Below are 21,561 nucleotides of genomic sequence, written 5' to 3'. Positions count from 1 at the left end.
GGAGTTAGAGATGGAAAATCCCTATTGCTATAGTTCGTTTTGTCTACCACGTTTCCCCAGCCCTGGCAGGGATTCATCAGGGTTTTGTCCCATTTGAGGTTACCCCTTTGACTTTGAAATGCCAGTTAGTGGGGCTTCCCAATTGGAAAGCAGCAACTGGTTTATCTCTGAGTGGGAGGCAGAGGTACAGACCAGTTGTGGATTTTTGATTGCTTCTCTGTGAGTGGCTATTCCCCTGTCGAATAGAGCCCTCATTGTTTTATATATTGCCTACTATTCAGCCTAAATCCTTTGGTCAGTTTATCTCACTATGCCCTTCCCAACTCCTCTTCCTCCTTAACATCCCCACCCTTCTGATAACTGCAGAGTAAACAGAACATCTGACACACAAAGAGACCAGCCACTTTGCGGAGATTTTTAATTTAATCTTCGTACATCACTTCCAATGGTGTGTCATTTTCATCCATCAGCCCCCCGTTACATTCAGTGTCAGGTCTTTAACATGGCCACTAGCCGGACACTACAGCACCACAGTTACTTTCATTCATTTACATTTTGTTGTTTGCATAATTTATCCATAACAGCACAAAATTACACAACACATAAACTATAATAGGATAAGGACTCGTCTGCACCTGCCTCAGCAGAGGGCTTGATTCAAAGGAAAACTCTGCCAAGGTGCCCGTGGCTTCCCCAGCGGTTCAACGGCGCATGTGGGTGGAAAGCAGGCAGCCCTCCCACACTTGATTTGTCCCAAAGACCACTGGGACATTGACACTTCATGCTTTTGTGCTGCACTGGGGAAGCAAAGAGCAGGGTAACCCATTGTTTCAAGAAAAGTGACCGTGTGAGGCTCCATACGTATTCTCTCTTCCAGAGGCAGAAGAATAGCTCATGTGGATCCAGAGCTGAGCCTCCGTTTTCAAATGAAGGGCTTGATCGGAAACCCTCTGATGTCAATGGGCTTTGGATCAGGTGCAAACAGAGGGTGTTTCTCAGGGCTCATCTATGCAAGCTAATGCTGGGTAGATTGACACCTGGGCTCGCTGCAAGTTGTGTGTCCGTCTCGACCCTACTGCTGAGCATCAAAGGCCCTGTAAGTGCATTTTGATCTAGCTTGCTTTGCAACTGGAGCAGATTAAAATGCACTAGGGAACATGGACAGCTAGTGCAGTGTAGATTCACACCCCAGCTGGCCGCAAACTAAGCATTCGCATGAGCAAACCCAAAGTGCCGGCTTCACACTCCTCGCTTGAGTACTGGAAATCCATCTGTGCTCGGCTTGTCTACACTTGAAACGCTACAGTGGCACAGCTGTAATGCTTCAGTGTAGACACTACCTGTGCTGAACAGGATGGGTTCTCTCATCCGCATAAGTAATCCACCTCCCCAAGAAGCAGTAGCTAGGTCAAGAGAAGAATTTTTCCATCCACCTAGCACTGTCTACACAGAGGATTAGGTCGGTTTAACTGTGTTGCTCAGGGGTGTGGATTTATCACACCCCTGAGCGACATAGCTGCAGGGGTGCTAGAGCAATTTGTACAGTGCGGGTGCTGAGAGCCATTGAACCAAACTGTAAACCCCGGATACGATGGAAACCACTTCAAGCCAAGGAGTGCGGCAGCACCCCTAGTTCCAGCACTTATGTGTAGCTGTGCAGCTGTAAGTTCCCAGTGTAGACCAGCCCTTAGATTCTGCCATCTGATCTTAGCTGATCAGGGTTGGCCCAAGGTCAGATACAGCCCCCTGTAAATGTTCACCCAAGGATCTGCATACTCTCCCCAAGATCATGAAAAACTACTTCCCCTTCTCCTTCCAGGGCCCAATTCAAAGCACAGTGATACCAATGGGAGTTTTTCCACTGATTTTGATGGGCCTTGGATCAGGTCCTTACTGGGAGAATCGAGATCCTGTGCTGGTCACCAGATCTGCAGTTGTCTAGGGCTAATCCACTTGCTGATGATGCATGGGGCAGAACATATTCCATCTCACTTTTCCATAGCTTTATTGGCTCCTACCGGGCTAGGAATGGAAAACTCCTGAGATGGTCAGTGAAGCCAGCAGCTGTGACTCAGAGACACAGAGGGAGCAGAGCACATACAGGGCTCAATCCTGCCCCATTAAAGTCCATGAGAATTTTGCCTTTTGCTTCAGTGGGCCCAGGATCAGGCTCCAATGACTGACACGGACACTCTTTGGATTATAACCAACCTTTAGAAGCAACCAAGCAGATAGAAAGCACCAAAGACCTCTCAACTGCAAGGAATCGAGTGTTCCTTCCCTGCCGCTGGGCTTTTGCAAACTAAACATAACCTTTATAAAAGTAAATTATTGTCTTATAACTTAAGTGCATCAAGCATTTCCTTAAATATGGTTCACGCTGAAAATAAAGTTACTTTTGCTGTACAGTACATTTCTGATAGAATTAGGAATAAACTTTGTTGATACTATATGCAGGTGTGTCTGTGCAGTACATACATTTACACACACACCCCATGTGCAGGCACATAGGCACACACCCAAACATACCTACCTCTTTCCAGGAGTTTCCCAGTTAGTGAGAGACAGATTAGGAGTTTCTAGATATCTAAACTTGCATGAGAATGTCTATATTAAAAGTCCCTGTTTTTATCAATAAACACTAGAGCTGGTAGAGAAACAGGAAAAAAAAGGGTGAACATTTCTTTGAAATTTCCCCTGTTTTTTCATCAAATTTTGCCAAAATTGCAAAATTTGAAAAGTTTTGGACCATTTCTACAGGAGGACTGAAATCATATGGTCGGAGGCTCTAAGGCCAGAAGGTCACTCGATGCAATCATCTTGTCTGACTTGTATATCGCAGGCCAGAGAACTTAGCTGAAATAAATCCCATAAATCGCAGGAGGAGGGGGCGGGTAACGGAATTGTGAAAACTTTGCACAAAGTGTTCCCTGTTTTTTTTCTTTCCCCATCAAAATTCGGTCTAAATTTCAAAATAAAAAATAAATAAATACATGATTTTTTTTTTAAATCAACCCTTTCTATAGCCGGACAGGGGGGTAAACAGGAGATGGGGGATGTCAAAATTTCATAGAAATGTTTAACCTGTTTTTCCCCCCATTGTTAAAATTTCAAGTTGAAAACACCTAGCAGCCCAGCTCTAACAAACACTTAGTATCTAATACTAGGATTCTAATAAAAACATTACACTATGCGATCCATAACTTAGTCAGTCTTTGGAAATACTGCACTACAAAATATTGTCTGACAGCATTCCAGCAACACAAACCCCTTGCCTGCCATATCTGAAGTGGGTTTAGCCTGTAATGTCATAGGCGCCTGTGCCTGGCCAGGTGACACAGACAAGGCTCAAGAAGTGAAATAGGAGTTCTGCATGGAGTACAGATGGTCGATGGGGTTTCCCATTCTTGACTGCAGCGGTCCAGCTTCTGAAGTTGCTAGGAAACAGTCGCCCAGGTTGCTAAGTGAGGTATCGTCACTATCCAGGTCACGGAAAAGGGGCTCAGCACCTTAAAATGAGGCAAATAAACAATGTTGAAGTATCATTGGCTATGGACAGTCCTAGCAAAGTGCTTCGCAGTGACATAGCGCTGTCCCCCAGCAGAGCTACAGGGCTGGAGTGTGGGTGTTCAGCAGCTGCCCACACTAGGGGGCGCTGCTGATCCACGACACTCCAGCTGGAGATCTGGAAGGCAGCATGTGCTTCAGGAAGGTGCCAATCTCACCAGCCATGGAGACTCGCGGGGAAGGTGAGAACTGGCGTGTGTGTGTAAGTCAGGGTGGAATCTCCATTCTGGCCCTGTCTTGGCGGGTGGAAAGAGACCCGCTGCAGAGGTGCCTACAGATGAGCACTGCAATTTCCCAGAGGCTCTTACCATAGGGGTGCATGTGGTCTCCTGGCATCTGGGGTGGGGTGAGCCCTTGCCGGAAGGGGTCCGAGCTGTAGACACCCTGCTCAATAGCCAGCAGCTGTTGTGGCGGGGCCAGTGTGGTGTATGGGTTTATGATCCCCTCCAGGCCAGCATTCCCACCATTGTTTGTCTGAGCTGTAAGACAAGGGAGAACTGATGTCAAAGCCAAATGCTGCTGTAGGACCTCCCTGTTTCTAACCTTCCTGGGCTGCTACACAGTGCCCTCCCCAGGCAGCAGTGCAGGGTCCCTTCTCACCCCTCTGGGCTCTTCTCTCACACCACATCCCTGAGCCCGCAGTCCCACAGTGGCACCCCTTACTCTACCCCACCAGCGCCAGGTCTCAGCTCCCCCCTTCTTGCCCTGTCACCTAAGCTCCTGGCCCCCTGAGGCCAGAATCAGCGTCTCTCTGTGCTGTGCAGAAATGGGCAGAGATGTCAGGCTCCGTCCACTCCAGACTTCTGGACAAGTCATAGCCCTGCATGCTCCCAGGAGAATGCTCTGTCAGTCACTCTGGCCCTATGCTTGGGGCCCGGATGGAGGGGTAACACAAAGGTGGCTTGAAGTCACCTTCACACACCATGTATTCTGGGGTCATTCTGGGGCCACCATGCCCTGCAGTGTAAGTTAGAACCTCCTCAGGGCTGCTCTAATTGATTCTCGGCTTCCCAGGACTCCCCATGGGCCTTGGGATGCAGAGAACAGATGAAGACCAGTGTGATTTGGCCATCTGCCCTCTCGCCCCCCGCCACGAGCATAGCCCTCCCTCCTGCTCCCTAGTGCAAAAACACCCCTTGCCCCGGGTTGTAGATCAGGACTGTTGTAGAGCCCTTTCACCAGCTCTGCACCAGCCAGGGGGCCATTCCCATTCCCCTTCAGGCTCCTTTCCACTCCCAGAGTAGCACCAAGGGGCCTTATCAGAAATGAGAAACTCTCCCTTGCTGGCAGGAGCAGCTTTGTCACCCCCAATGCACTAGGCAGGTCCTCAGAGAAGCATCGAGCCATTAGTCACCTCTGTTTTAATTAAAGCCAAACCACCTTTTACTAGCCTCACCTCTTGTGGCAACGAGAACCCTGACCCCCTTTCCCACGGTAGCTGCCCTTTCCGGCCCCTTACCCTTATGCTGTAAGCCATGTAATAAAAAGAAACGCTACTTCACCCAGCATGTAAACAACCAGTGGAACTCACTGCTGCAAAAAGATTATCAAGTCTCATGCTGTGGCTGGGCTTCTAAGTGAGCTGTTTATCTTATGACAGATAGTAACATTTTCAGCTCTGTTGGCTAAGGGGGAGACTCTCCCACACATGTAGGGCATTGTACAATGGGCTAGTGCAGTGATTCTCGAACTTTTGTACGGGTGACCCCTTTCACATAGGAAGCCTCTGAGTGTGACCCCCCTTATAAATTAAAAACTCTTTTTTCTATATTTAACACCATTATAAATGCTGGAGGCAAAGCGGGGTTGGGGTGGAGGCTGACAGCTCGTGACCCCCCATGTAATAACCTTGTGACCCCCTGAGGGGTCCCGACCCCCAGTTTGAGAACCCCTGGGCTAGTGGATCTAGGGGTAACACACCACAGAGCTGGGGGATCCCGGGCAGAGTTCTGGAGTGCAGTAGGGGCCGGTTTTGCAGCAGAATGGGAGATCCCAGCTAGAAGAGTTGGGGTTCTTGGCCAGGAAACGGGACACGGGCAGCAGAAAGTGGGCTCTGCAATTAAACTGGGAATACCAGTGCCGCAGATTGGAGGGGGCGGTAGCATTGTGCAGCAGCTCTGTGAGGGTCTCATGCAGCAAGGGTGCTAGGGGGGCCTTGGGCAGTACCTGAACTGAGCCGCTGGGTGTTTTGCTGATCTTGCTGCTGCTGCTGCTGCCTCCTTGCGAGTTTCTTCATCTGTTCAGGAAAGAAAGGAATGTAGAGGGTTGAAACAAGTCAATCTATGGAGGAGGCAAGAGCAAAGCTCTAGGACAGTGTTTTTCAGGAGAATACAGGGCCGGAGGGACCTCCTGGGTCACTGAGTCCAGGCCCCATATCGTCCCCCAAGGTTACGTACCTTCGCTCTCTGATTCTGGAACCAAACCTGCACGACTCGCACACTCAGCCCCGTCTCGGCTGCCAGCGTCTCTCTGACCTGGGATAAACGACACAGCAGACGTCCTCAGTCTTTTAACCAGCGGCTTTGCAGTTTCATTCCAGAGGAGGAACAGCGATCAGGCAAACCCCGGTGACCCAGAACATCAGGGAGTCTCCAGTTCACACAGTCCCCAGGAGGCCTGGCAGGCAGCCATGCTTAGCTAGCAGCCCGCTGGCAGGGAGTTTTCCTACCACTGGAGCCAGCTCAGAGACAGAACTATGGACTGCACCATCCCCTCCAGATCCCTTTGGGTAGAGGCTTTGCCTCGAGGCCTGTGAACCCTGCAGCTGGCGACCAGGGCCAGCTCCAGCTTTTTTGCCGCCCCAAGCGGTGAAGAAAAAAAACCCCAACCCCCCCGCCAACTGAGCTGCTGCCGAAGACTGAAGCGGAGCGATTGAGCTGCCTCCAAGGAGGAAGAGAGGGACTGAAGGACCCACCGCCAAATTGCCACCGAAGACCTAGACGTGCCACCCCAAAAACGGACAGACTGCTGCCCCTTTCTATTGCCACTCCAGGCACCTGCTTCTTTCGCTGGTGCCTGGAGCTGGCCCTGCTGGCCACACAGATGGTGAGCTGTGAGCTGCTTCCCATACGAAGCGCTTGTTTCACTATCCCCATCTTCTCTGCCTTCCTACAGTCTCCCCTCAGTTTGTTTGCTCTCCCTCTTGGGTCTAGTGTAGGGTGACCAGACAGCAAGTGTGAAAAATCAGGACAGGGGATGGGGGTAATAGGAGCCTATACAAGAAAAAGACCCAAAAATTGGGATTGTCCATATAAAATCAGGACATCTGGTCACTTTAGTCTGGTGATCAGTCTAGACCATAAGCCCTTTGTGCTAAGGACTCTTTTTTTAAATGACCTACATGTACAACAATTAGCGCTATGGTACTCCGATCCCTGACTGGGCCCTCTGGGTAATTCTGTAGTAAAAATAATAACGAATAAGGAATCACACAATGTGGCTTGCTCTCTGCCTCACATGTACACACAAGCAATCAAATGCCTAGGAATGAGTCCGCAGTCTGCACTGGCTGGAATTTAAGGGATTTAGTTTAGCCTATGAAACCTGGGGGTGAAATCCTGCTCCCCACGGCTGTTTTGCCATTGATGCCAATGGGGCCAGGATTTCACCTTAATGGCAACTCCATGCCCCGGCCCAGAACAGGGGCCCAGGGGGAAGAGAAGGATGTCTGGTGCCTGCCCTCTCCCTCACACCCCCCACGTGGGGACAGGGCACAAGTGCAGTGCTTGTGTTTGGGGGAGCACAGGGACTGTTCCCTCCTAGCTCTTCCAGGGGCACAAGCTGCACCAAGGGGGCAGGGAGGAGATGGGAGCCATTCACTCCTCCTTTTCCCTCACCATCCCTTGCAGCTAAGTCATGGAGTAGCTACACCCCCGTGTGATCTGGAAGGAGCCCATGGAGCTCCCCACCAGTGGGGCAGTGCCAGCAAGATACAATCTGGCCCTATATGGACTGGGTCCTGGTTATCTCAAAGACTATCTCATGTGATCATACAGCAGCATTGAGCAGGAACTCCTCCTGTTGAGCCTGGGTGTGACTGGAGGCAGGGTCTTCTTAGTGGGGGGTCTCAGCTATGGACCAGCTTCCCCATCAGTTCACCAGAGCCTGAGTTTGTTGACCTTCAGGTCATGCTGGAAGGCCGAGGCTCTTCCAAGGTGCAGGAGGGTAGGCAGATGGGGCTGGTGGGAGGGCTGTAGTACTGGGGAATCCCAGGCAGGTTTCAGCTGTGGGACAGACTGAGCATCTCCTGTTGCGACCGGGCATGTGACTGTAAGATGCTCTCTCTTCCAGGGCGTAAGATCACAGCCAGGCCCAGTCCAGCTACCTGCAGCTTCCGATCTTAAGAACTGGCTGGGAACATCAGAACAGAGATGGGATCTATAATCTGGCCCACAGCCACTCAGGACCTTAAACACAATAGAAGAACTTTAAAGAAAATCAATGTCTAGCTTGACAGGGAGTGAGGACAACAATTTCTGCAGCGAAGTAATGTCCTCGGGCAGCTCCATGCCCGTAAGAATGGAATCCGCAGCAGCCTGAATGAGCCGTTAGCCTCGATAGGTGATGAGAAGGAGCCCCGTATAAGAAACAATTACTGTAATCGAGCCTTGAAAAAACACAGCCATTTAGCCGTAACTCTAAATCTATCTGCCGGAGCACTGGTGGGAAAAGGCCCTTTTAATGATGAAACGGCGAGAAGGGGCCAGATCTCCAGCGGGTGTCAGTTGGTGCGGCTCCATTGTCTTTGATGGACTTGTGCTGATTTACATCAGCCGAGTAGCTGGCCCAGGAGGACGGCCAATTGGAGGATAATATGAATCTCAGACTTGGATGAGGATGGAGTCAGGGATCTATTGTCCAATGGAATCACCAGGACAGATGCACTGCTCAGCAACTGAATCGATGTTATTGGAGTCAATAATCAGAGCTCCTGCTTTCTTTGGGTTCAACTTCATGAAGTTCTAGGACATTAAGGTCCAGCAAACACCTAATCTGAGCAGAAATTGCAGGTGCGTGGGACCTTTTTAAAAACTAGACTGAAAACACTGAGAAATGTACAATAGGAAGGAAACAATCCTGTGTTTTTCAGGAAATAGCCTGGATGATCTAAGAGATCCTTTCCACCTCTAACTTTCCTGGATGATCTAAGTCAGCAGTTCTGAACCAGAAGTCCAGGGGCCCACCAAGCAGGGCCAATGTTAGACTTGGTGGGGCCCAGATCAGAAAGCCAAAGCCCCACCATGTGGGACTGAAGCCTGGGGTCCCAAGACCCATCACCAGGGGCTGAAGCCGAAGCCTGAGCAACTTAGCTTTGCAGGGCCCCCTGTGGTGTGGGGCCCTGGGCAGTTGCCCTGCTTGCTACCCCCTAATGCCTTCCCTGGCTTTCATATGCAGAATTTTTTTTTGTTGTGGCACAGTTGGGCCATGGAGTTTTTATAACATGTTGGTGGGGCTTCAGAAAGAGAAAGGTTGAGAACCCTTGATCTAAGAGATCCTTTCCACCAGAAAGTCCTTGCAACAGGGGTCATATCCTCTACTATGTGTTGTACGGCACCTAGCACACAGTGTCTGGGACAGGCGCTGCCTTACAGAGACTACAATCTCAATAGACAAGACAAAGGGGAATTAAAATCTCCATTTTACACACAGGGAACTGAGGCACAAGGGACTTGCCAAAGTTCACACAGGAAGTCTGGGGCAGAGCGAGGAACCAAACCTGTTCTGCTGAGCCTTGTGCCGGTGCCGTAACTACAAGACCCTTCTTCCCCCAGCTAAGTGTATCAGTGGTACAAAGCAAACCCGCTCCAAAGATAGGATATTACTTGTTAACCTTCCTTGTGGACAATACCATTCCACCTGACTCCCACTAGGATACTGAGCACCCAGGGAGATATAAGCAGGCTCTTCCACAAGATTTTTGGAATTTCTGGGGCACTGGTAGGTGCACTTCATGCATACCACCAGGGGCGGCTCTAGGCACCAGCAAAGCAAGCACTTGCTTGAGGCAGCCCATTTGCAGGGGTGGCATGGGAGCTGAGAACCAACAGGGGGCTCTGGGAGCTGTAGTTCCTTGGTTAGCTCCCTGCCTATAGAGCCAGCCCTGGAGCAGGGAAAGAACTACATTTCCCAGCATTCCCTTGGCCACTACCAATTGGAAAGGAAGGAGGGGGACCTCATGCGGCAATGTGCTGTGAGTGCTGTGAATGGTAGGGAGACCATATTTTAACATTCAAAAAACAGGACACTCCAGGGGGAGGGAAGCTCCACCCTGCCACCATCCACTCCCTCCGACTGCCCCCCACAGAAACCCCAACCCATCCAACACTGCCCCCAACTCCCTGTTCCCTGATCACCCCTTCCCGGGACCCCTGCCCCTAACTACCCCCCCAGGACCCCACCTCCTATCTAAGCGCTGCTGGTCCTTGTCCCCTGATTGCCCCCTCCTGGGACCCCTCCCCCTTGGGACCCCACCCCCTATCTAAGTCTCCCTTCTCCTTGTCCCCAACTGCCCCCTCCTGAGACCCGCCCCAACTTCTCCCCAGGACCCCACCCCCTACCTGTCCTCTGACAAACCCCTGGGACTCCCATGCCTATCCAACTGCTGCCTGTCCCCTGACTGCCCCCCCGAACCTCTGACCCATCTAACCCCCTGCTCCTTGTCCCTTGACTGCCCCCGAACCCCTACCACTTCTCCAGCCCCCCAGCCCCCTTACTGTGCCACTCAGACCAGCGTGTCTGGCTCCGTGCAGCTCCAGACACACTGCTGCATACATGCTGCCGTGCTCCCCCGCGGAGCCCAAAGCCCGCCCCACACACACACCCAGCACCTGCCTTCCAGATTTGAACACCTCAAAATTCAGGAGTGCTCAAGCTCAGTTTGGGCAGCTGTTACTTCATTTCTCCCAAATCAAATATACTGATATACAGAGACTGGGAATGGTTGGGTCATTACACTAATTAAATCTATTTCCCTATGTTAAGTTCTCCTCACACCTTCTATGGGTCATCTTAATTATCACTTCAAAAGTTTTTTTTCTCCTGCTGATGATAGCTCATCTCAATTGATTAGACTCTTCCTGTTGGTATGCATACTTCCACCTTTTCATGTTCTCTGTATGTATAAATATCTCCTGTCTGTGTGTTCCATTCTATGCATCCGAAGAAGTGAGCTGTAGCTCACGAAAGCTCATGCTGAAATAAATTTGTTAGTCTCTAAGGTGCCACAAGTACTCCTGTTCTTTTTACTGATCCACTGTAACTTGCTGTAGAAAAAGTAGGATAAAATTGAGCAAGAAATGCTTCCCAGTGATTATTAGGACTGGAATTGCTATTTTCAACAGCCATTGCCTTTTTGTTTGTTTAAAAGGAAGACAGTGATATTGCATTGGCAAATTCCCCATAGAAAGAAAGAGTGGAACAAAAGAATAATAAAGGCACCTCAACTTTTCCTCATTGATGTAGGACAGTCTTATAATATGCATCCAGATATCCTCCAATCACACAAGCTGAAAATTGTTCCACTTTACTGCAGTTCTGTAACCATATGGGAACCAATCCTGTCTGTTCTGTGCACATCCAAAATTCCTGCTGAATGACCCGCCCTGGGAGCGAGTTACCAGTGACCAAGGGCTGCAGTGGGAGGAGGGTGCAGGTAGGTGGGGAGGAGAGCCCAGGGCTGGGGCGGCAGGAGGTGTGGGGGGGGCACTGGTGGGGGGGGACGGGGGGAAGCCCAGCGCTGGGGCAGCAGGGGGTGTGTGTGGGGGAGAGCCCAGGGCTGGGGCAGCAGGGGAGTATGGGGGGCAGCCAAATTTTTTTTGCTTGGGGTGGCAAAAAACCTAGAGCCGGCCCTGCATACCACAGACAGAAGTATCATAGAATCATAGAATCATAGAATTCAAGATCAGAAGGGACCATTATGATCATCTAGTCTGACCTCCTGCAAGATGCAGGCCACATAAGCCGATCCACCACTCCTTAAGCAAGCGACCCCTGCCCCATGCTTCGGAGGAAGGCGAAAAACCTCCAGGGCCACTGTCAATCTACCCTAGAGGAAAATTCCTTCCCGACCCCAAATATGGCGGTCAGCTGAACCCCGAGCATGCGGGCAAGACTCTCCAGCCATACCCTCTGGAAAATGGCTAACAATATCCTATCATTGACCCATTGTACTAATTACCAGTGTGGCACTTAATTGACCTATTGACTAAGCCCGTTATCCTATCATACCATCTCCTCCATAAACTTATCTAGCTTAATCTTAAAGTCATGGAGGTCCTTCACCCCCACTGTTTCCTTTGGTAGCTGTTCCAGAATTGCACTCCTCTGATGGTTAGAAACCTTTGTCTAATTTCAAGCCTAAATTTCCTGACTGACAATTTATATCCGTTTGTCGACGTGTCCACATTAGCACTGAGCTGAAATAATTCCTCTCCTTCCCTGGTATTTATCCCTCTGATATATTTAAAGAGTGCAATCATATCTCCTCTTATCCTTCTTTTGGTTAAGTAACTCCACCCGCCTTCCCCCAGTGAACAGGGCATGGGATTGGGACTCAGCAGGTGTAAATCGGTGTTGGTCCAATGACTTCAGTGGAACTAGGAGGATTTACTGCCGCTTGGGGGTTGGCCCAGAGTCAAAGAACTACCCACCATGCTGTGCGCACACAGGCGTTCATGTATACACTTACAGCACATACCTTCATTTCTTCTTGCATGCACAGCTGGGAAATTTGCTCACATTTGGAGGTGTTTTGGAAAGGTGGGTTCCCTGGGCACGTCTGGCTGCACAAGTACATGTTACACACACACACAAACATGCAACAGAAACAGAGCAGGCCAGATCCTCAGCCGGTGTAAATCAGCACCGCCCCAGTGGCTTCAATGGAGTGACACCTGCTGAGGATCTGGCTCGACATTTCCAACATGCGGACGGTTCTCTTCTCACTGTACCTTCCTGCATGGCTTGGAGGAGACCTCGAATGATGCTTTGAACGCCCTCCGCTGCTGTGTTGTCAGGATTGTCCTGGGTCTCTTGGGACGCTTGTGATCCTTGCTGTCCTCGGCGCCTTTCCCAGGACCATGACCCATTTTGCATAGACTCTCTTCATCGTCACTTTTACCTGAAAGAATTAAGCAGGCCCATGAAGGTGATGGACAGAGCATGCCAGCTTTCTGGGCGGTGTGTCTTAGTTTAGCTGAACTGTACATTTTAGCACCCAGATCCTCAAAGGGATTTAAGTGCCCAACTCCCACTTCACCTTAGGAGCCTGAGACTTATTGACTTTCAATGAGTTTTAGGCTCCTAAGTGACTTGTGAAAATGGGATTTAGGCATCTAAATCACTTGGCCACTTTTGAACCCTGAGGGCAGCCTGGCTTCGCTGAAAGCAGAGGGGACGGCCACCTTCACTAGAGGCAGCCTCACTTTTGCATGCAAAACTATTGTGGAATTACTGCCATCTTGACTGGGGGACGTTTGGCTTCAGCCTTGTTGAAAGCAAGGGAAAGTGGTGGCCATTTTGAACAAGGGGAAATTCACAAGTTTGAATGCCAGGATCATGAGAAACAAACTCCACCAAATATTGTGAGATTCATAATAAAATCACATGGATTGGTTACACCATAATAGGGCTTAGAATGGAAGTCTAGATGCAGCCTTAGCTATGGAGGCTCAACCCACACTTCCCATAATTCCAGATTCTTGTGTTAAGCACTTTACAAAGGTATCATTATTCCCATTTTACAGATGGTGAGACTAAGCCTCAGAGATATGAAGTGACTTAACCAAGGTCACACACCAGATCGGGGTAAAGCTGGACCTAGAAGCCAGGACTATCCACTGGATTGTGTCTCTATTGTACAATGACCTCCTCAAACTACCCTTCTGTTGTTGTCTTGTGGGTCTCATCATCACACACTGTGCCTGGACAGTTTATATTGATATAAAAGAAGGGCGATGCCATTTTTGACTGATCAAAAGATATTGCTGTGCATTCACTTACAGATCATAGATCAGGCCAGATTTAAATGTGCACGTATGCAGTTTATATAACAGGACATTATGATTTTGGGTCAGGAATACATCCAAGGTGAAACATGAAACTGTAAAGCTTCTCCCTAGAATTCATGTGGGAGAATTTTTCTCTTAAGAACTAAAAATGCTGTAGCAGTCGAATATTAGAGAGAGATAAAGAGGGGACAGGCTCTGACCCCCAAATCCAAGGTCTAGATCAGGGGTAGGCAACCTGTAGCACGTGTGCCAAAGCCGGCACACAAGCTGATTTTCAGTGGCACTCACACTGCCCGGGTCCTGGCCACCGGTCCGGGAGGCTCTGCATTTTAATTTAATTTTAAATGAAGCTTCTTAAACATTTTTAAAACCTTATTTATTTTACATACAACAATAGTTTAGTTATATATTATAGACTTAAAGAAAGAGATCTTCTAAAAATGTTAAAATGTATTACTGACACACGAAACCTTACATTAGAGTGAATAAATGAAGACTCTGCACACCACTTCTGAAAGGTTGCCGACCCCTGGTCTAGATGTTTTTCATAATTTAACCTGACAATGTGAAAGCAAGATGAAAGGACTAGCGCTCAATGTTTGCAGAACTGTCGGCAATAGGAGCATACATCTCTTCTCTGACATAAAACCACCCAAACTCAGGCACTTGGGGAAAAACAAGAATTAATGCCATGTGAAGTTTAAACTTGTTTCATATGTTTGCTAAAGATTGGAAGGAATTTGAGGAGGGTTTTCTCTTTCCCTTTTTTCCTCTATTCATACCACCAATTTATGATGTGAGCAATCTCCACTGAAGGTTATATCCTGTGAGAGCTAGACACCTGTGGAGCCTTGCTTGAGACAACAGTGTCAGCACTAGAAAAAGGAACGACGATTTATAAATCCATTTCGAGGAAAACTGAACTTTCTACACAAGGACAGGAGGTGGAGCCTGAAGCCATACAAGTTGGACTTTTTTCCCTGGCGGTCTAAAATACTTAACAATTTATAAACTCCCTGCTTAGTGCCTCAGGTGGCAGATTAAAAGCTGAATTGTCCAAACAGAGGAGCAGGAAGGGAAGTAATTTTGGCAGCATGAGAAATACAGACAGATCGGAGTTCAGCTGATGAATTCACTGTATTTTCAAAGGCTGTAACTTACCTCTCAACCCCCAGACTCTGAAATGAGGGACAGTGACACTCAAAATGAGAGACAATGAGGGACAACCCACTTTAAAATGAGGGACAATTTTTTTTTTATTGGACACACTAGGTTTGTTTTTAAATCAAAGTACAAGCATACAAATAGCCTGGAACTTAAGATGATGAAACTAAATAATAATTCTGTGCACTAAACGCATACTTAAGATGCTAAGATGAAAATAATTCAAGTGCTTGTCTCTTTAGAGTCTGGTTCTTGGCCATAGCCTTTACCTTCAGCCATGAGTGTCACGGGCTTTGGAAGAGCAAAACATTAAAGCAAATTAGTGATTTTTTATACTAATGAAATACAATAATACAGAAAGAATGTTAGAATTAACCCATACAGTTAAGATCAAGCTCCAAACTGTGGAGTGAGGTGACAGGGGCAGGTTTTATGGCAACTCCAGTTTTCTTGATCCAAGTTTGCAGCTCATAGAAAAGGGGAGCAGGTGGATCAATGCAATGGCCCCTCAGTTCCCCAGGGATGCTGATGGCCCTGGCTACAGGGAAGAGCATGGGCAGGGGATCCCCCTCCCTGTCAGAACAGATCTGCCTGCGAACCACATCCTTGCAGCTGCAGATGGTCTCCCTGAAGCTGGACTGGAAATGTGCCTCCACTCACCTGAGCCTGCAGTCCAAGCCACTGGAAAAACCCAGCCAGCCAAGCTCCAGCACAGGCAGTTCCATGTCCAACTACTCAAGGAAGCAGGTGACTGAGGAGCAGTCCAGGGAGGTGCTAAGCAATTGCTCAGCTGCCCCTTCCTTGGCCCTGGAAGCCAACACGGGTGCCTGAAGGATGCCCTTGAGCTCAAGCTCTGAGAGGAATTTGGGCACATTCCCCCAGTGTAGGGAAGCCCTCAAGACGTCCCTTGCTCCACTTGCTTGCAGCATGGCAGTGACTGGTGTGACAACATCACACACCAAGACATGCATCTCACAAATAGAAACCTGGCTGAGCAACCGAATCAGGACTTCGCAATGGCAATGCACAGGACTGAAAGACAACTTTAAAAATCGGGGCCAGGCATGGGACGCCCTGCACAGAGCCATTGGAATAGCTGTTCCACATGACTAACAGCTCATAGGATTTGCTCCAACAGTCTAGATCACTGGTCTGTCTAATTTGAAACCCGTTCTATACCACAGCAAACTATTGTTCCATTTTATACAGCAGCCAACCTCCTAGCATGCCAGACCAGTTCACTGATCCATCCACTCTTATCTCCTGCCACCCAACTAATGGTACAAATGGCCTAAGACCGCCTAAGACCTTCTTTCCCATGCAGGTCATATTAGTCAATATTTACCTCTTGGGTTAATAAATGCCAATTTCACATCAACAGACATCAATATTCATTTATTATTCAGTAGAGCTGGCTGAGATTTTTCAACCTTTTTGTGTGTGTGTGTGTGTAAAAAAATTCAGATTCAGCCACATCAAAAAGTTTCATCAAACTGGGCTCATTTTGCTGAATTGCTTGGGTCGAAAATACTACAAAAAAAATTAAATCAAAACATTTCATTTTGACTTTTCCTAAATTAAATGTTTTGTTTTTTGGTTCAAAATGACTCTTCATTTCAAAATTTCCTTTTTTTTAATTAGAAACAAGCAAAAATTATTCCATTTTCTTGAGACCAATCATTTTGTTCTAACTGAAATGAAGATTTTTTGTTTCTTTTTAACTTTATGGTTTGCGAAAAATTTCTAACTATTTCATTTCCAGTTCAACCCCAAACCTTTGTTTTTCCGGCATTGCCAGTGAACTGAAAAACTCATTATCTGCTCCTCCCTCCCCCCCCATTATTCAATTCCATAATGGAATTTTCTAAGCAAGTACAGAATTCTGGGATATAGCTTAAAAGAAAGACACTATATAAAATACAGGCCTGCGTGCTTCCTACAAGATGCCGACTTTGTCTACTCCACTATCAAATCCACATTTTTAAATCAGCAAGTCTGAAAGATTCGCATCCAAGAGTTTTAAAAGAGCTGTCTGAAGAGCTCTCTGGACTGTTCATGTCGATTTTCAGTAAGTCTTGGAAAATGGGAAGTTCCTGAAGACCAGAAGAAAGCTTAGAATGTTTAACTTACCTTGATAGTCAGATATTAGGAATGGCAATATACAAAAACCTGTAGGAGAACGCTTCAATTTCCCTGGACACACAATAGCAGATTTTAAGGTAGCCATCCTGCAGCAAAAAAGCTTCAGGACCAGACTTCAAAGAGAAACTGCTGAGCTCCAGTTCATCTGCAAATTTGACACCATCAGCTCAGGATTAAACAAAGACTGTGAATGGCTTGCCAACTACAAAAGCAGTTTCTCCTCCCTTGGTTTTCACACCTCAACTGCTAGAAAAGGGCCTCATCCTCCCTGATTGAACTAGCCTCGTTATCTCTAGCCTGCTTCTTGCTTGCATATATATACCTGCCCCTGGAAATTTCCACTACATGCATCCGACGAAGTGGATATTCACCCACGAAAGCTCATGCTCCAAAACGTCTGTTAGTCTATAAGGTGCCACAGGACTCTTTGCTAACTTACCCTGGTCTCTGCACTTATTTCATTGGCCCACAGGCTGTGTCCAGGGAGATACTCCAGACTGAAGTATCTCTTTCACAATATACTGAGGTTCAGTTTGGAAAAGTAACATTTTATGTCCTTGAAATTCCACAAGGATTTTTTCTGTGCTCCTGCACTGAGCTGTTGGAGACATTAACCCACTGGTTCTTGTCCTGTTCCAAGCCCCTTGACGTCTACTGGCTGCAGCACCTTCACAGCTTGCCCACACTGCAGCAGAAGCCTGGGCCAACATACCTCCATGGACCGTTCCAAGAGGAAGTGTTTCCATGATGAACTCATAGTTGAAATTCCGGGCAGGGCCAACGAGCAGGTCCAGTTCCAAAGACTTGTGGCTAGGGAAAAGACATGGCGAGAGGCAAGCGGAAAAACTCCGGCTGGCTGCACAGAGTGAGGACAGGGTTTCAGCACGGGAGCAGGCACTTGCTTCCCAATTCTTGGAACAGGAACAGTGGCTAAGGGAGGCGGACGTTGCTCAGCAGAGAGAACCGTTTGAGCGGCTCATATCTATACTGGCTCCTGCTGCCTCTCCCTCACCACGGCCTGAGTCCCCTGCAACGTATCCTCATTCCAGAAACAGCTCAGAAAACTCCCTGGTTGGGTGACCCATGCAATCAGTCCCATGAGCAGCCGGGCAGGACAGCTTAACCCCATGCAGGCCTTAGTCTTGAACCTCCTTCTCCTGGAGATGCTTCCACCCCCTTTCCCTGGTGTTAAGTGTGCAAAAAGAGGGAAGGAAGGGAAAGGAGATCAGCGGGGTCAGGGGACATGGCATGATAGGGGGTTTCTGTCTTGTACATGATTTCAGAGTTTGCACTTCATGCTCATTTGTTGTTGTTCTTTTAGAAAGATCCTGTTGTCACTGGTGTTATGGTGTTGCCTGCCTGGCAATGGGTGAATGTTGTACGGTTTTAATACATGTTTATAACTAAAGCTTTTTATGTCATCAAGAAAGTTTATTGCTGTCCCTGCATCTCATGATACAATCCAATGTGAAATAAAGGTGAACACATGATGAGGGACAATGAGGAATTAGTAAGCAGACCCTAAGCCTCTATCTGGTTCCATTCAGCAAGCCACACTTCAATCACTCCCTTATATGAATCCATATTGTGAATCATGCCCCCCGCCCATTTCATAAATTGTCTTGTCATTTGCAAGCACGTTGCATGGTAACCAGCACCCCTGCAGCACTGAGCCCCCCCAAAGTCAATTAATCCCATCCCCTCCCCCCCAAAAGCACATCCATAAAGGTGCTAGTCTCCCTCTTCCATTGGGCCGTACACACCCGTAACATGGACGGGAGCACAAAGCATCCCTGACTTCTGTTGCCTGGGCACGGCCAGCTCCAGCTATGGTAGCTGCACTTTCTGGCTGTGTGTATCGGCTCAGTGGCCCCTTGCCCACACAGGTCCTTTCAGGGGGAAATGGCTCTGGCTTCACAAAGATTGGGAGGAGCACAGCAAGCCATGGTGAGGGGGACAGCATTGATGACACTGGCCTCCAAATGAATCTGAAGCCACCTCCAATGGGTTTTCAATCTGCCCAAAGCACATTCAACCACCATTCTTCACCTGCCGAGAGCATAGTTAAACCGTCTTTTGCCAGGGCCTTTGCAATTAGGGTATGGTGTCATAAGCCAAGGCAAAAGGGGGAATGCAGGGTCCCCTGGAACAATGGTGAGGACAGTAGCTCCACTGATGACAATGTCATGTGGTGGGAATAGTGTCCCAGCCTGTCCATGAATGTAGGCTCCTAATCAGTGAAGAACCCTGGTCTCATGAACTTTCCCAATGCAGCCTACATTGGCATTACTAAATCTCCCTCTGTGATCCACAAGGGCCGGCATAACAGTGGGGTAGTACCATTGTGGAGGGCAAATTATGGGCATGAGTCCCACCAATGGCTTCAGCGCAGATAGGAAACCCCATTCTCTGAAAGTCAGCAATTACCTTAGGAATATCTTTAATGCCCACCACCTTGGGGTAACCCATACACCTGATTGCCTGTGATTTCCACCACTGATTTATTCACAAATTAACTTTCCAACACCAAACTGGGTTGCCAACGGACCTGTGGCAGTCTAGTGTAACCAGCTTCCAGATGGTTGTAGCAACCCTCTTCTGGACTGGGAAGGGTGCCCTCATGCATGTGCAAACTGCCCACAAAGCTCCAGAAATGTAGCTTTCTTCATGCAAAAGTTCTGGCCCACTGCTGGTCATCGCAGATCCTCATGATGATGGGATCCCACCAGCCTACGTAGGGGACATCAGCGGCTATATTGAGTGTCATGAGCAGCATTAGCGAGTGCGAGTCTGCCATACCTGGATACATCTCATCCTCCTCCATATTTAGCTCTGTCAGATGCCTTTGGTGGATCAGAAAACACAGCCTAAATGCCCACCAATGCCTCATGGAAGCTCTGCCCATTTTCTGACACAGGAGTGAAAGTGCAAGCAAGAGAACTTGAAAAGGAGCCTTCTCCGTGTTGCTCGGCTGGCAAGGTTGGCAGGCTGTTAAAACTTCCTGTAACATGCTGGGTGCACAATAAAGCTTTCCCATGGTGCACCACAGTCAAAGGCCTAGAGCTGCCCATTTCGAGAGAGTGGTAGGGAGTCTGCAGTATGGTTGGTTTGACTCGGGTCTGCGTGCTGCAGTGTGGATGCCAGAGCCCGAGGTTTGAAAATTCTTAACCTAGGGTTAACAATCAGTGTAGATGCTCTAACCTGGGTCAGCTGACTTGAGTCCCACTAACTCTGGGCTTACAGTGCAGTGTAGACATACGCTCAAGAAATTCAATCTATTTAGCTTAACAAAGTGAAGGTTAAGGGGTGACTCCATCACCGTCTATAAGTACCTACGTGGGTAACAAATATTTAATAATGGGCTCATCAATCTAGCAGAGGAAGGTCTAACATGATCCAATAGCTGGAAACTGAAGTGGACCAAATTCAGACTGGAACTATGCTGTAAATGTTTTTAACAGTGAGAGTAATTAACCACTGGAACAACTTACCAAAGGTTGTGGTGGAGTCTCCATCACTGATCATTTTAAAGTCAAGATTGGATGTTTTTCTGACAGATCAGTTCCCAGAATTATTTTGGGTTGAGTTCTCTGGCCTGTGTTATATAGGGGGTTAGACTAGATAATCACAACAGTCCCTTCTGCCTTGGAATCTGTGAGTCTTTGGACTTGCAATACTTCAGTGGGAGTTGAGAGCACCTGGTATCCTGTAGTGCGCGCTCATCAGATAGCAGGATCAGGCCCAAAAGTCATTTTAGGATCATTTATTTTATGGCAGCACCAAGAGGCCCCAACCGAGACCTGGGCTCCTTTTTGCTGGGTGTGGTACAGACACATGGTGAGAGACAAGGCAGAAAAAGGTTGGGGAAGAAAAGAGAGAGGGGCGGTGACTCGCCCAGGGCCACGAAGTAGGTCAGTGGCAGAGCGAGGTACAGAATGGTAGTCTCCCGTGACCCACGCACTGACACCGCCTGGATTTTATTATTGCTCATTTACTTGGGAACAAATCCATGGTGCTCGCCCACCAGTTTAAGTGGTGTCTGCATAGCAAGCTAGCAGAGACTGCAGCAGGAAGGTAACCACCAGCAGAACGTTCTGCTTCCACATGGTTGAACCAGAAGCCACAGAGGTAGGGATGTGACATGCTTTTGAAAATCACTAAGCACTAGGAAATTGTTTCAAACCGTTTTTATTCCAAGGCTGAAGTTATCTTGATTAAAATAATAGTAATCCATGATGTGGGCATGTTTTTTTAAAAAAATTGAACCGTTAATTAGTGATTTTTTAATACCCTCCACTGTAATTTTCTATAACAAAACTTCCCTTATCATTTTTTAATTCCTCGGTTATTAACCCAAACTGCTTTAATTTCTTCACCCCTCAGTGCCTCCCCACAATTGTTCTCTCTAGCTTGTGTCCCACGCTGCTTTGTGATGCTTAACTCAGTGTGGCATTTTGGGACACAGCTTGCACAGAAGATTCTATGCAATGAACACTTTATTGCGCTGCATAATTAAGAGACCTTATTTATGACTTAAATACTGTATTGGTAACCTCGGTTATTAATCCTCAGAGGAGCACCATGAAAGCACTTGTAAAATGACCATTGTACTGTGTACGAACTCCCCTCTAATGTGCTGTAAATCAATCATAACCTTTCCAGCAAAGCTCCTCTAGGATCC

The 21,561-nt window shown here is 48.0% G+C and overlaps 1 protein-coding gene across 1 annotated transcript in view; it reads right to left on the bottom strand.

Moving 5' to 3' along the window:
- Positions 1-3,281: 3,281 nt before the first annotated feature.
- LMX1A (LIM homeobox transcription factor 1 alpha) overlaps positions 3,282-21,561 on the bottom strand; it is a 140,597-nt gene continuing 122,317 nt past the window's right edge. Inside the window, exons 5-9 of the mRNA XM_039485242.1 lie at positions 12,516-12,685; positions 5,964-6,041; positions 5,734-5,803; positions 3,876-4,046; positions 3,282-3,509 (exon numbers count right to left, since the gene is read on the bottom strand). Coding sequence (XP_039341176.1) covers positions 3,349-3,509; positions 3,876-4,046; positions 5,734-5,803; positions 5,964-6,041; positions 12,516-12,685 — 650 coding nt within the window. The 3' untranslated portion in view covers positions 3,282-3,348. The remainder of the gene's footprint in view (positions 3,510-3,875; positions 4,047-5,733; positions 5,804-5,963; positions 6,042-12,515; positions 12,686-21,561) is intronic.

This window comes from Mauremys reevesii, linkage group 8, assembly GCF_016161935.1.
Source record: "Mauremys reevesii isolate NIE-2019 linkage group 8, ASM1616193v1, whole genome shotgun sequence".
Lineage (NCBI taxonomy): Eukaryota > Metazoa > Chordata > Testudines > Geoemydidae > Mauremys > Mauremys reevesii.
This window is presented reverse-complemented; position numbering and strand designations above follow the sequence as displayed.